Source organism: Armigeres subalbatus, unplaced genomic scaffold (assembly GCF_024139115.2).
Source record: "Armigeres subalbatus isolate Guangzhou_Male unplaced genomic scaffold, GZ_Asu_2 Contig320, whole genome shotgun sequence".
Classification (NCBI taxonomy): Eukaryota; Metazoa; Arthropoda; class Insecta; order Diptera; family Culicidae; genus Armigeres; species Armigeres subalbatus.
In genome coordinates, this window is record NW_026943065.1 from 98,067 (window position 1) to 114,481 (window position 16,415).

Consider the following 16,415-nt stretch of genomic DNA (forward strand, 5'->3'; position numbering starts at 1 on the left):
GCTTTGGCTTGCGTTGGACAGTACGCCGCGATAAGCGCGATTGTTGCCGACCGAAGTGGTGATTTCGACACCGATGGCCTCGATGACACTGAGCTGGAAGCTTGGAAGCAGACGACAGTTGATGTTGTAGCGAAGAGCGATGGCCACACCACCTCCCTGGTCGGCCGGTCGAGTCGCACGATGCGGAAGTCCGGGATGTTGATGTTCACCTCCGGTTTTAGGTGCGTTTCGGTGATGAACGCCACGTCTATTTCCTTCTCCTCAAGGAAATCCTTCAGCTCGATTGTTTTGCTCTTTAGCGAGCAAGCGTTCCAGTTGACCAGGCCCACCCTAGCAGCCATTTTCAATGATGAACATGCCAAGTGTGAAGACCTGGTCGAATCGGGTTTTGCAGCCGCGCAGTCGAGTGGCGAGCTGCGCGAAGATCGGCATCAGTTGCTCCAGAGAGTACAGCGGGGCAGATTCTTCCGGTGGGACGGCTTCGTTCTCCGACTGCCGACGGAACCCAGGAGGAGGAAGCGGGGGCCATTCGCTGGTGGATGGTGCCGACGATGCTGGAGCTTGGACCGATGCAGCTGCCGCTGCCAGTCGCTTGTGCGGCTGTAGCGGTGGGAGTATTGGAATCACGACGGGGAGCCAGGATAACTGGAAAGTTCACCTCGTTGATTACAGGAACACGGTTCTTCTTCGGAATGGTCCTGGTGGAAGCCTTCTTCCGGATTTCCAGGAACTCGGCTCGCTTTGGGCAGCCCTTTGTGGTGGCCCGATGTTTGTCGCCACAGTTGGCGCACTTGGGATCGGCCACCTCCATTTTGTCGCACTCGTCAGTCGGATGGGGTTCGCCACACTTGTTGCAGCGCGGCTTCATGCGGCAGTTTCTGGTGCCGTGCCCGAAATTGAAGCAGTTGGTGCATTGCGTGACATCGCGGTGCACTGGCCGATATCGCTCCCAGTCAACGACGGTGTAATTTATAACGCCAACCAGCTTCAGGTCCTTCCAGGTAGTGGAGCCGTGCTCCAGATGGATCAGGTAAAGCTGGTCGCGATATTTCCTCGCCTTGTCGTGACGAGCGATCTTGTGGACGGCTACTGGCTTCAGTCCGCAACTTTCAAGCTCTGCTTGGAGCTCTTCCTCCTTCATGTCGTGAAGTCCTCGCAGCAAAGCCTTGAGCGGCTTCGTGCCGGGGTGGTCATGAGTGTAGTACTCATACTTGTGGACCTCGAGGAACTCCACGACGGATTGATGATGGTCCCTGTTGGCCGGCATCACTTTCACGCCCTCGCTGCAGAGCCGAAAAGTACATTTCAGCCCCTTAGCGATCAGCTGGCGAATTTTTGGGCGTAAATCCGGCGGATCGCCCTTCACAAACACGGGCGGGCACTTCTCCTTCCGCTCCGGTTGCACCTGCGGCAGCTGCGATTGCTGCTTCTTCCTCTTTTTCGGCGGATTGCCGGCGTCATCAAGCGGCAACGGCGAGAACACGTTGCTCTGCAAAAACTGCTTGGAGGGGTTACCCGCGCCTCCAAGAGCAGTGCGCTTAGGCACTTTTCCAGCGACCGAATCGGCCACCGAGTCTCCCATGACGGGTCCGGGAGAAAATAACGCCAACGCGACAAGCGAAAACGTAAACAGCGAAAGAACGAGAAAAAACACTTAGAAAAAACGAACAGTGGGTAATGTCTGTGACATAACCGCTAAGTGGACGTAGGACTTGACTTGACCATGCCTTTAAGATACATAATATGTCGAAATTTCTCACATCAACTATTTTGGATAAATAAACGGCGTTGCATACCATTCCTTGGCAAAATCTTCTCATCAAACCGACACAGAAATCAAATCTACCTCGAACAAAAATCATCAAAAAAATTAGGAAGTATCTGTCCGGTCACGAAATATTAGCCTCGACAGTGGCAACCTTCCCACTGAAGGACTGCCTGAAATAAACCACAAGTTGGCTCAGCAGAGGATGTAGACTGTATCTCAGTCCGTGCGATAGCGACTAAAGAAGAACATAATTTTTAACTCTTAGAGCCTTGAAAAAGGCTGTTTGCTTCGGCTAAGTGCAAAAAGTAAGAAAACGACCTTTTCAAATAACCGCGGATTTCTAGTGATGGTATAAAAAAGACTGAAAGCTCTGCGAGCGAATGCACTTTTCTTTTATACTATTGCTCTTTTCACAATTGTTTAGCTTTCTGTGATAATCCTTCTCACCCCGTTTTCAAACTTCGCACTGTCAAACGCTTTGAGACGAACTATTTTTTTTGTTGACTATCGAATTTGCTGACTCTCAGGTAGGGCCAATCAAAATAAAGTATTTCAAAATAAATATTGTATGGAAAAATTAGACAATCTTACTGTGTAGTAACCCTGACGCACTGCGAAATTGTGTGCGAGATTCGACTGTGATAATCATTTATTCAGGGTGAGTCTAAATAGGAGTAAATGTCGCAATACTTAATTTTGAATCTTCTCTGCTTCCCAATTGGTGGGCCAATCAGCTAGTGTCTTGTATCCCGCTTCTTTGTCAGCCAAAGCGTCATCATCATCAACGCGTTCGAGAAGGGCTTCTTCTTTTTTACGCTTGTTGCTCGCTGCTGGCGTCTATTTCTTAACAGGACTTTTCGCTTGATACAGGCCAATAAGCCGGGCAAGCGAGCTTAGAATTGCAGTTCAGGTGGGAAGTAGGGTGTTCTTTTCTGAGACAACATTGTTAGTAGTAGGAGGAAGCAAACACCCGGACATGGGATTTCGGGTGATAAGATTTAGAATTCATAACATGGGACGATCATTCAGTCACGTTCGCTTTGTGTGCGGTCAGTATCAAACAATGTTTTTCTACATATTTTTTTATCAATGCCAAAAATTCCAACATTTGATAAAAAAAATCGATTGATAGTTTATTAATGTTTGAGCTGTTATCGGTGGTTTTTTATCCAAATAAGATTATGTGAAAGATTTGAACATCTTATGAATCTTTAAAGGCGTGGTCAAGTGAAGTCCTTCGTCCACTTCGCGGTTAAGTCAGAAAAATTATCCACTGTTAGTTTTAACGCTATTTATGAAAATCACGCGTAAAATTTTATCTCTAGAATATTGGATTTGGCACCCAAGTACAATTTCAGGGTTGTTACGACTAAGCGGATTTCGCGATTTTCACGGATTCGGCGCTGATTTACATAACGATTTTAGGACTTTGTGCGGATTTAGTTTTAGGAGTTGTAACGATGTGTAAACAGCAATACTGGCAACACGCGCTTACCACAGTTGATAAAGGATGATGACATCGGTTCGGTGAGCGAACCTGGGGAAAAGCTCGGGGAGTTGGGTGTGAGCGATCGACAGAGGAAGACGCACTTTCGGTCGAGTGAATACTGGGAACAAGCGGTTATACAATGGCGACGAGGCATAAAATTGGTAAGTGAAAAGTTGAAGAATTTCTTCGAAAACAATGAATGAGGTGTGAATTTGGTAAATTGTGAATAATAAAGGTGAAACCATGACACGAATAAAACAGCGGAATCGTATTTTATCGTTGTTGGGTAGTGGGCACATTACAGGGCGGAGCGCTAGATTCGGAAGCGTTGTGGGGAAATCAAGACCGAAAAAAACTAACAGTGGGTAATGTCTGTGACATAACCGGAAGTGGACGTAGGACTTGGCTTGACCATGCATGTAAAAATACATATTTTGCTCAGCATTATTCATAAGCATTATTACACGTTTCGTTACCAATCTAGAGAAAAAATATCAAAATAGAAAGCTATCAATCGATTTTTCATCTAATGTTGATTTTTTTGTCATTGATGAAAGTATGTAAAAAGATAATTCTTTGATTTCTAGAGACGGCAATATCAGCATCCCTGTCCGGGCTGACAATAGTCATTCTCGTCGTATGAAGAAAGCGAAAAAAATATAGTCTTCGTCATAACATTGCCCGACGCGACACCTATTCGGTTTCTTCATGCCGCATACCTACCACGAAGATAGTCATGCAGCCAAAAGTTATGACGATTTCCGTCGTCACTTCTTCACATAATCGATTGCTCGTCATTATAGACGGGGTAGTTAAAAACATAATGGCGTCTAGAATAAAGAAATAGTACGAACTTTGGTAACATAAATGTTTCGATAGCATTTATAACATCTTCATACGTTACTTCAAATTCATTTTCACAAAGAAATAATAAAAATCTTCGCAGGGCAGTATGAAGTCTTCGTTCTTCGCTGTCGTCATGACGATTTGGTTGCACGACGAAAGCTAACGTTGTGCGCGTCATTGACGATGCGTCGAGTAGCAATGAAGACAATAAATCTCGTCGCTACTGCGGTTTTTCTTGCTGCGACGATGACTATTGTCAGGCCTGTCCCTGTCGCTGGATGTTGGTTCTCTACCGACCGCTCAAGATGAAATTTGAGCGGGCAGCAGGAACTAAACTCGCGTGAGCCATGATTTTATCATTATATCAGAACTCTAGCCGAAGCTCCACCCCTTTGATGAATAAGACCATTGAACATTTGCTCACTGCTAGTCGTGGGTAATTAAAGTGACAAAACATTTCAAAATTATTATTTTCTAAATAATAACTAACGAATAAAAGAGTTCACTATCAAAATAATTATATATGGGACATTCGAAGTATTTTAAATGCCATAATTGCCAAAAAAAGATGAAGATAGGAAATCCACCGAAGCTCCGCCTTTTCGATGAATAATACAATTGTAAATCAGCTGATGGCTACACCTTTACATTGATCAATAAAGCGAATGATTTCTTCATTATAGCATTGCAACTTAAGCCGATGTTCCACCTATTCGATGAATACATCGCAAAACATTTGTTGGTTCTACCTTTACGTTGACCAACCAAGCAAAAATGATTTGTCACATATATAGTATACAGTATAGTATATTATCAACATGGTCCACTTCGAGAATCCCCATATATTGGGCAACAGACAGCACATTCACACCATCTTGGGTTACCAAAGATGACTAACGCCTAAAAATGATTGCCAGGGGTGCGATAATTGCAAATATTAAACTAATTTTACAATTATTGAAAATTTTAATTACATTTTTCAACATTTCATTTTTACACTAAGATTCCAAAATGGGATCATGTGATGATTTCTAGCACATTATTTCGACATGTTATGCTGCACATTGAATTATACGTTTAAGCACCCCTCGCAATGTCTCTTCACTACACTGCTTGTCTTTTGTGATAACGCGACGCTACTGCGTTAACTCTTCAAATTGGCTAGAGTGGTAATAGTGGTAATAGAGTATACTTGCTGAAACACAAAATCACGTTAACCAAGAATATTCAAAAGCTTTATATCAACGTTTGAAAGTTACACAAAATTCAGTAGCTATTTACCTATTCACATCAACAAATAAATCAAATTTTAAATTGAAATATTTAGACTCAAAACAGTGACAATTTTTGGAATTCTAATGGAGAAATTTCAAAAAATTTCGTTGAGATCTTAGAATAAGAAACGCATTTTCTTTTGTCGTGAGCGAGGAAGACAGAATTTTGTAACAATTCATCGCCATGAACGCGAATTAATAAAATTGTCACGCAAACGCTCTCTAATTAGTTGATTGTACTACATTTTCAAAATGATTCTATTGCGAAAAACTCTTTAGTAAGTATATTAGTGGTTCTGAAAAGATCCATTCACAATGTTAGATGTAAATTTCCTCTTGAGCGGTTCAACTGGGAGTTTATGATTGTTTAAAACATTATGAATCGATGTCTGCAGGAATACCAAACGCTTAACCGCTGCTGCCATCGGCCGAGAAAACTTGATCAGTAGTGTTGTCGTCGACACTCTATCGTCACACACCGCCGTGCCGCGCTTACTGTTGGCTTCTCGACAATGCCGGGCTGAAAATGCCGATGATGCTGACGATTCTGCCTTGCTCTTAAAAAGGCTTTAGGTTTGCGAATTCGTGGCTGATACGATGATGCAACCGTTCAAAAATTCCGACGATGCGATGCTGTTATTGCTTTGCCTGTTTCGGTCAGATTGAGAGGAAAAATTCGCGCTGCGCTATTTTATGCCTTCTTAGCAGACCTAGCGTGAGCTCATTCGTTGACGTCTGCACCAATCAGAACGTGGTAATGGAATGATGCAAGAATGATGCGGTACCCATATTTATAGGTTTTCGTGAATTCAATGTTTTGCTTTGAAAACAGTTTTAGGCCTATTGAAACAAGTTTTCGGATATTATCAAGCATTAATATGAAAGGCATACTTGAAAGCTGTCGATTGAGGGGTTAACTGCTGAAATCTGTTCACTGGGATAAAAGCTATTAACGTTTGAAATCTTTCAACACAGCGTAACGCGGCCGATTTAGAAATTTTGAAATGACACCCGGTATAGTAAAGAGAGACGTAAGTCCTACGTCAAAAATTCAGGAAGTATCTGCCCGGTCACGAAATATTAGCCTCGACAGTGGCACCCTTCCCACTGAAGGACTGCCTGAAATAAACCACAAGTTGGCCCAGCAGGGGATGTAGACTGTATATCAGCCCTTCCACTGAAGGGCCTTCTAATCCGTGCGATAGCGACTGAAGGAGGACATTTTTGACGTAGGACTTACGTCTCTCTTTACTATACCGGGTGTCATTTCAAAATTTCTAAATCGGCCGCGTTACGCTGTGTTGAAAGATTTCAACAGCATTTCACTATCAAATCGTCAGCTCAGTGTGCAACATTTTGCAGGGAAACCATCGTCGGCATTAATTCAAGTCAAATTTCAACGAAGTACTTGAAATTTCTTTGAATATTAATTGTGAAATTTCATTACCACTTTGAAAATCATTCTGCGCCAAATACGCGCGACCCAAAACTAAATTCTAAGCAAATACACGTTACATCTCAATGCTAAATATTACGCTGAACATTACAACAATTTATTGAACGTCTTTTTCGAGTTCTTTTTATAATATTACTGATTTTAAGTATATGTTTTAACTTCAACGTTACAAACGTTTGTACAAAATTGAAAATAGGATTAAGGAAAAAGCAGTTGATATAACAACTCATCTAGATGGTCCTTCTTGGAATTTCTGAAGAAGTCGCTCCAAAATTGTCTGCGGGTGTTTCTCCGAGAACATCTGTGGAAAGGGAAGATCCTTTAATTACGTAACGCAAAAATTGGCCATTTTCAACCCCCCCTCCCCCCTATGTCACACTTTTTGTATGAAGCATCTAAAAATTATGTACGGGTCATCACACTTCGCCCAACCCCCCCTCTCCCCTCTAAGCGTTACGTAATTTGTGGACGCTCCCAAATGTCTCCATTCTTGCAAAAGGTTCCCCAGAAATTTATGCGAAATTTCATTTCTTGACGTAGAACTACGTCTGTCTTTTCTATATTGGGGTACACTTTACGTTTTCGAAAAATCAAAAAACGTCACGAAAATATGATAGACTTTGATCGTTAATATCTCAGCCGTTTCTCGATGGATTTTCAATTTTTTTGGACCATTCGATCAAGAAAGAGTCAACGCTTCACTTCACAGCGTACACTGAAGTCATCTTTTACGCGGCTTTTGTACACGATTCGCTTTTTATGCGATTTTGTTTCCACTAGAATTTCGAGATTTCCATGGCTCATTCAGACACATATTGGGATTTACGCGGTTTTTTACGTTGTTTTAATTCACGCGGCCCACATCCTCCGCGTAAAAACTGACTCCAGTGTGTTACAATATTTAGGTATGATAATATTTAGTATTGCAAACTTGCTAACAGTTTAGCAATAATAATAATATTTAGCAGTTTAGGTTTCGGTGAATCAGTCAATCTCGTAAGTGTATCGCAAGCTTATTCTTCCATAGCACTACATTCCAACTGGAACTTGGCCTGCTTTTTAAAGTAATCTATTAGCATTGTTTTAGTTATTAATTGAAAGCTTTATATGCCCGATATTGCATGAGTATTGAGTATGTATCTTGTGTGACAAATACAATGGATACACTATGCTCGGGGTGTCGAGAATGTTTCCCATCCGAAAATATCCTAGATTGGATCGAGAATCGAACTCGCCATCTCCGGTTTCTGGACCTTTGTTCGCAAGGTCAACTGGAGACCTCAAGCCAGCATAGAAGTCAAATTAATGCAACTTACAGGGCTGCACCAGCTGGTGCAGTTCGTTTCAGCTAACTTACACACGCGTTTTCTCTCAAAACCTTTAGGGGGTTTGACGGCAGCTTCTCGCTTACGTCTATGGATGCCAGTAGAAAAGCTCGGAATCTTCTTCACTGCTGCAGTGGATGTGTTCTGGGATACTTTCTTCGGTTTTTTTGCAGATTCCTAGCTGTCCAAAGTACGACGCAACTCGCATGAAGGAATAATAATTACTAGATATTATTAGATACAGTCTAAATCCCCTACTGAGCTAACTTTTGGTTTATTTCAGGCAGTCCTTCAGTGGGAAGGTTGCCACTATCGAGGCTAATATTTCGTGACCGGACAGATACTTCCTGAATTTTTTTGATGATTTTTGTTCGAGGTAGATTTGATTTCTGTGTCGGTTTGATGAGAAGATTTTGCCAAGGAATGGTATGCAACGCCGATTATTTATCCAAAATAGTTGATGTGAGAAATTTGGACATATTATGTATCTTAAAGGCATGGTCAAGTCAAGTCCTACGTCCACTTAGCGGTTATGTCACAGACATTACCCACTGTTCGTTTTTTTGCAGATTCCTAGCTGTCCACAGTACGACGCAACTCGCATGAAGGAATAATAATTATTAGATATTATTAGATACAGTCTAAATCCCCTACTGAGCCAACTTTTGGTTTATTTCAGGCAGTCCTTCAGTGGGAAGGTTGCCACTATCGAGGCTAATATTTCGTGACCGGACAGATACTTCCTGAATTTTTTTGATGATTTTTGTTCGAGGTAGATTTGATTTCTGTGTCGGCTTGATGAGAATATTTTGCCAAGGAATGGTATGCAACGCCGATTATTTATCCAAAATAGTTGATGTGAGAAATTTGGACATATTATGTATCTTAAAGGCATGGTCAAGTCAAGTCCTACGTCCACTTAGCGGTTATGCCACAGACATTACCCACTGTTCGTTTTTTTAACTCTTAGAGCCTTGAAAAAGGCTGTTTGCTTCGGCTAAGTGCAAAAAGTAAGAAAACGATCTTTTCAAATAACTGCGAATTTCTAGTGAGGGTATAAAAAAGACTGAATGCTCTGCGAGCGAATGCACTTTTCTTTTATACTACTTAATTTTGAATCTTCTCTGCTTCCCAATTGGTGGGCCAATCAGCTAGTGTCTTGTATCCCGCTTCTTTGTCAGCCAAAGCGTCATCATCATCAACGCGTTCGAGAAGGGCTTCTTCTTTTTTACGCTTGTTGCTCGCTGCTGGCGTCTATTTCCTAACGGGACTTTTCGCTTGATACAGGCCAATAAGCCGGGCAAGCGAGCTTAGAATTGCAGTTCATGTGGGAAGTAGGTACGTGTTCTTTTCTGAGACAACATTGTTAGTAGTAGAAGGAAGGAAACACCCGGACATGGGATTTCGGGTGATAAGATTTAGAATTCATAACATGGGACGATCATTCAGTCCGGTTCGCTTTGTGTGCGGTCAGTATCAAAAAATGTTTTTCTACATATTTTTTTTATCAATGCCAAAAAATCCAACATTTGATGAAAAATCGATTGATAGTTTATTAATGTTTGAGCTGTTATCGGTGGTTTTTTATCCAAATAAGATTATGTGAAAGATTTGAACATCTTATGAATCTTTAAAGGCATGGTCAAGTGAAGTCCTTCGTCCACTTCGCGGTTAAGTCAGAAAAATTATCCACTGTTAGTTTTAACGCTATTTATGAAAATCAAGCATAAAATTTTATCTCTAGAATATTGGATTTGGCACCCAAGTACAATTTCAGGGTTGTTACGACTAAGCGGATTTCGCGATTTTCGCGGATTTTGCGGTTTTCGCGGATTCGGCGTGGATTTACATAACGATTTTAGGACTTTGTGCGGATTTAGTTTTAGGAGTATTTAAACAAATGAAATTCTATATCTAAGGACGTTTATTTGAAAACTAGTTTTATGTCTATTTAGATGGGCTTTATTCTCGTTAGCAAATGTTTTCGAGAACAAAATTGACGTTTGTAGTTATTTACTAACATCAATTTTCGGATATTAACAAACCCTGTTTGAATTCCATGGTTACACTCTTGAGCATTGATTAAACAAATGTTATGAGGAGAGGGGCGCCACTTGTTGTCATTTTTAAACCATTCTGAAGCATGGCGCATTCAAAACATGTCTGTTGAAGGACATGAACACCCGTGCTTCCGCAGAAATTGTTTTTGATGTTGATTTTGAAGAAAAATTGTTGAAAATTTTTGAAAATGTTTTCCCGGAAGAGTTTTTGCAGAGATTCCCAAGAAATTCCCGCAAGAATTCACGTTGCGATTTCCTCGAAGTTTATTTAGCTATGATCACAAGAATATCTGTGAAAAATCCTGAAAATTTAACAACAGATTTTTCGGAAGTTTTTCAGCAGGAAGTCACCAACCAATTTCTGTTAGAATTTCCCAAGCGATTTCTGTAGGAATTAATTAGGAGTGTCCACATACAGTTTCCAAAAATTTCCTGCATGTTGTTTTTGAGGAATTCACAAAAAATTATGAAAAAATGAAATTTCGCATAAATTTCCGGGGATCCTTTTGCAAGAATGAAGACATTTCCACAGATGTTCTCGGAGAAACACCCGCAGACAATTTTGGAGCGACTTCTTCAGAAATTCCAAGAAGGACCATCTAGATGGGTTGTTATATCAACTGCTTTTTCCTTAATCCTATTTTCAATTTTGTACAAACATGTGTAACGTTGAAGTTAAAACATATACTTAAAATCAGTAATATTATAAAAAACGAACTCGAAAAAAGACGTTCACTAAATTGTTGTAATGTTCAGCGTAATATTTAACATTGATATTTAACGTGTATTTCCTTAGAATTTAGTTCTGGGTCGCACGGATTTGGCGCAGAATGAATTTTCATGTCGCGTGGAAATGGCGTGGATTTAATTTTAGTCGGCGCGGAAAATAATTCAGGATCTCCGTAACAACCCTGCAATTTCTATCCCGAAGGGAATTGAAAGCTTTGATATTGATCTCTATCATTGGCTCTCTGAAGAACCATTTGTTTTTTGGACGTACATGCTGCATCATGTGGCTTTTCTTCAGCCTGTCTCGGCTTATCATCGATGCCGGCCGGTCTCGGCTCGACTCTGCTGCTGCTGCCGGTATCTGCTCAGCATTGCTGCTTTGTCGGTTCTGTAGGGTGGACTGCTGCTGTACTGGCTAGGTTTCGGCTGATGATGGTGGGTTCGATGACTTCATTCCCTGCTAAAAGGCGTGAGTGCTGTTCAATCGATGATGCGGTTGCTTCGCTTGTCCCGGTCAGAATGAAAGGAAAAAATCGCGTTGCGCTATTTTATGGCTTCTCGGCAGACCTAGCGGCTGCTCATTCGCTGGTGTCTGCACCAATCAGAACGTGGTAAAGGAATGATGCAAGAATTATGCGGTACCCATATTTATAGGTTCCCTTGATCTCAATGTTTTTCATTGAAAACAGTTTCATGCCTATTGAAACAAGTGTTTCGGGTCTTATCAAGCATGGACATGAAAGGCATACTTGAAATCTGTCGATTGAGGGGCTTACCGCAGAAATTCGTTCACTGAGACGAACGCTATTAACGTTTAAAATCTTTCAACACAGCGTAACGCGGTCGATTTGAATATTTTGAAATGACACCCGGTATAGTAAACAGAGACGTAAGTCCTACGTCAAAAGTTTGGTTATGTTACGTGTTTATTCCATATAGGGTAAATGTGAACAATCGGAAATGAACCAAATTGGTATTACTGAAAGATTTCTAGAGCCAGGGATGCTACGTGCAACAGTGGGGCTTCGTGCGATGAATGCTGCAAGCAATGGGGAGACTTCGTGCCAGAACTATGTGTAAGGACAATGCTTCGTGCTGATATGCTACGTGCAATAGTGTGCCTCCGTGACAGGGATGCTACGTGCAACAGTGGGGCTTCGTGCCAGAACTATGTGTAAGGTCAATGCTTCGTGCTGGAATGCTATGTGCAATAGTGGGGCTTCGTGCCACGGATGCAACGTGCAATGTAGAGGTTTCGTGCCAGAACTAAGTGTAAAGTCGATGCTTGGCGTTGGAATGATACATGCTTCATACCATTGATGCTACGTGCAGGGTTTATGATTCGTAAGTTGATTCGTACCGGATGACAAAGTGAAATGATAAGGCTCCATGCCAAGGGTGTTCAATACCTAAAACAAACAGCGGCGTTTCATTCTACTAGTGTTTAATTTCAAGGTTACAAATTTAGAATGGTTACATGTTCCATTGGACCATATTGTCAATGCTTTGTGGAATTGTGATCATGACCTTGAACTTTATTTGACCTTCGATGCATTGTCAAGTGAATGCTGAAAACAATGCCAATAAAGCTTCAAACATTTAGTTTTTTTTTATAACATAATGGTTCGAAAAGAAACCAACAAAGTACTTTTTAATTTGTTCCAGATGCATCCGCGATGCCTCCGTTCAAAGTAGGGTTGGACCCTAGGAACGATTGGATGAAATGGCGGAAGGCTTTCGATCGATTCCTACGTGCGAGTAAGATCGAAAATGACGAAGAGAAGTTTGATATGCTACTAGTGCTTGGTGGTCTAGAACTGCAAGAGTTTTATGACAAAATTACCAAATATGAAGTTCAGCAAATTTTGCAATCCGGTGAAGTAATCGTGTTTCAGTATGAATCAGCAATAACCTCATTGGAAAAGTATTTTGCCCCGCAACTGAACAAAAGGTTTGAAAGGCATTTGTTCAGGGCAATGAAGCAGGAAGAAAACGAACCATTTCATGAGTTCATATTCAGGCTACAGGATCAAGCGAAACGTAGTGATTTCATGGACCCGGACGATATGGTAATTGATCAAGTAGTAGAGGGTTGTAAATCAACTGAGTTGCGTAAGAAACTGTTGACCGAAGAGTTAACCCTTAATGATGTCATGACACTCGGGAAGACAATTGAGGAGGTACAAAAACAATCCAAACAGTATGACAAACCCTCTGCGTCTACTTTTGAGAGAACTTTGGTGCAACGCGTCGTAGATCAACGACCGGACAATCGACAGAATCCTGAAACCAACAGACGGTGCTATAACTGCAATCGTCCTGGACACCTGGCCAAGGATATAGGAAAATGTGCAGCGAAGGATGCCAAATGCCACGGCTGCGGAACGAAAGGGCATTTCAAGGCATGCTGCCGACGAAGAAAGCGAGACGAATCTCAGCAACCATCAGGACCAGCACCGAAACGTCGTTCCGTTAATGCTATACTCGACGAAAAGGCTACCACAAAAGGAGTATTTACAATCGAGGACGTAAACCAGCTGAACGAAGTATTGAAACTGGAGATTGGCGGAGTTAAGATGGACATGTTGGTGGACTCGGGTTCACCAGCCAACATCATGAACAGCAAGAGCTACGAGTGGCTGAAACAACAAGGAGCAAAACTGCTGAACGAGCGGACCCCTCGGGATGATGAGACATGCCTGACATCTTTTGCTACAGATAGGAAAATATTCTTCAGTGACGCATTCGAATCAGAAGTTAAAGTACCAGGAGATGAAACCGGCGTTTGGGCACACATCTTGGTTGCACCAGACGGGCAAACCAACATACTGAGCAAAGCTACAGCATTCGCGTTAGGGTGTTGAATATCGGTTACAATATTAACCACGTATCCAATCTATCTGAAGGTCCAGAAACATTCCCTAAAGTTCCCAACGTGACGTTGAAAATCCAAATCGATGCGAATATCGCTCCTGTAGTTCAAGTCGCTAGGCGACTACCAGTTTCCATGGAAGCAGATGTCGAAGAAGCAATCCGTGGCTTATTGGAGAAGGACATCATAGAACGTGCACAAGGACCGTTGAGCTGGGTTTCGCCTCTGGTACCGATTCGGAAGGCGGATGGAAAAATTCGGTTGTGTGTCGACATGCGGGCAGCAAACCGTGCTGTAAAACGCGAGAATTATCCGATGCCCAACATTGACGCAGCAATAACATCGATCACGAAGGTAGGTTTAAGCCCATGTACGTAAACATTATTTTTCAAACAGTAATTATAAATAAACAGGTTACAAAATTGTCAAAAATTGACCTAGAGGCAGCTTACTATCATTTCGAGCTAGATGAAGACAGCCGCGATATAACCACTTTTGTAGCTCGCAGTGGGGTCTATAGGTTCCGCAGATTAATGTTTGGCATTAAATCGGCTCCGGAGTTGTTCATTCACGGGGCCACAGACGAAGAGCATGACGAGGCATTGAAACGTGTACTGCAAATTTTAAAAGACAGGAATATGAAAATTAACGATCAAAAATCGATTTATTCCGTAACTGAGGTCGAGTTTCTAGGACACTGCGTTTCGAAAGACGGAATTCGTCCCACCGACGAAAGGATCAAAGCGATTCTCTCTTTACAAGCTCCATCGTCAGTAACCGAACTAAGATCTCTCCTGGGACTCGTAAATTTTGTCGGAAGATTCGTTCCCAATCTTTCCGGACTAACACATCATATGAGACAGCTGTTAATCAAGGACTGTTTCTTCCAGTGGATCGAAGTCCACGACAAAGAATTGGACATGATTAAATCGATTTTGGGGAAGGTTGAGTCACTAGGATATTTCGATCCAGCAGATACCACTCAACTTGTAACCGATGCCAGTCCCTATGGTCTAGGCGCAATCCTGATTCAAATTAAAAGTGGGATACCCAGAACGATTTCTTGCATCTCCCGTAGTTTGGCAATTCATGAAAAAATATTGTCAAACCGAAAGAGAGTGCCTGGCAATCATTTGGGCAATGGAAAGACTCTTCGTGTACCTTTATGGCATAAAGTTTACTTTGATCACCGATTGCAAACCTCTGGAATATTTGTTCAACAGAGCACAGTCGAAGCCATCGGCTCGCATAGAACGATGGATTCTAAGACTGCAAAGCTTCGACTTCATAGTGCGATACGAGCCTGGTACGGACAACATTGCGGACCCTTTGTCGAGAATGACCCAGCGTCAACAAGAAATCACAGATGGCATTGATACTGTTGCGTGGTTGGCAGCAGAAATTAAACCGGCCGCTCTTACTATCGAAGAAATTGAAGCAGCAACTAAAAGTGACGATGAACTCCAAGCCGTAAAGGATGCGATATTCTCCGGTCACTGGGACTCGGTTCCAGCAGAATTTAGGACAGCAACGATAAAAGATGACCTGACCACATTCGGTGAACTCGTTCTACGAGGAGATCGTATCGTTATTCCGAAGGAACTGCGTGATAAGCTAATTGAGCTGGCTCATTCTGGTCACCAAGGGTGTACCGCTATGAAGGCCCAGCTTAGAGCAAAAATATGGTTTCCCCTGATGGATAAAGCTGTAGAGAACTTCGTGCGACGCTGTAAACCCTGTACAATGACGGGGATCCCGGACAGTCCAAATCCCATGCTTAGACGTAGACCAACAGAACCCTGGCAGGATGTCGCGATCGATTTTAAAGAAGGATTGGTAGGTGGTTTGTCGTTACTAGTGGTAGTATGCTATACATCGCGGTTCATTCAGGTTGAACCTATGAAACCTGCAACAGCACAACGGGTAATAGCGGCATTACTCCGAATGTTCAGTACCCTGGGTATTCCGCGATCGATAACAGCAGATAATGGGCCACAATTCAGGGCAGATGAATTTGCTCGCTTCTGTGTTAGTTACGGTATTCATTTGAACTTGTCCACTCCCTACTGGCCCGAACAGAACGGGGCCGTTGAACGCCAGATGCGTAACATTGGCAAGAGATTAAAATCAGTGAGATACAAGGTACTGACTGGCAAACTGATCTCTACGAGTATCTAGCGATGTATCATGCCACGCCTCAGGAGACAACTGGGATATCACCAGGGCAAATGATATACGGTCGTGAGATCAGAACACGTATTCCATCGATCCGGACGCCTTATAGTTTGAAATGGGAGGAGGCTCGAGATAGAGATATGGCAAGAAAGGAATACCATAAGCAGAGAGCGGACTTACAACGTCACGCAAAAGATCATACACTGATGAGAGGAGATACTGTTCTAATGCGTAACATGAACCCAGGATCGCTAGACACCACATTCAGAGGAGAGGAATTTGAAGTTGTGGATGTAAACCAAAATGCTATCAAAGTGCAATCTACTGAAACGGACAAGGTGTATTTACGAAACAGTGCTCACTTGAAAAAACTTGTCAGGCACACTACTAAGAAAGCGGAGACCCCTGAACAGCAAGGCAC

At 42.3% G+C, this 16,415-nt stretch overlaps 1 protein-coding gene across 1 annotated transcript; it reads left to right on the forward strand.

Annotated features, from left to right (window-relative positions):
* The first annotated feature begins 13,954 nt into the window (after nt 1-13,954).
* Nucleotides 13,955-15,997, forward strand: LOC134203993 (uncharacterized protein K02A2.6-like). The gene is made up of 3 exons (XM_062678826.1): nt 13,955-14,173; nt 14,233-14,830; nt 14,898-15,997. Exons 1-3 carry the CDS (start codon nt 13,955-13,957, stop codon nt 15,995-15,997), a joined length of 1,917 nt encoding a protein of 638 aa, XP_062534810.1.
* The last annotated feature ends 418 nt before the right edge of the window (nt 15,998-16,415 follow it).

Coding starts and splice junctions, on each gene's coding strand:
- LOC134203993 (XM_062678826.1), top strand. CDS start 13,955: ATGGAAGCAGATGTCGAAGAAGCAATCCGTGGCTTATTGGAGAAGGAC. Junction 14,174..14,232: donor CAATAACATCGATCACGAAG/GTAGGTTTAAGC, acceptor ATAAATAAACAG/GTTACAAAATTGTCAAAAAT. Junction 14,831..14,897: donor AACCGATGCCAGTCCCTATG/GTCTAGGCGCAA, acceptor CATCTCCCGTAG/TTTGGCAATTCATGAAAAAA.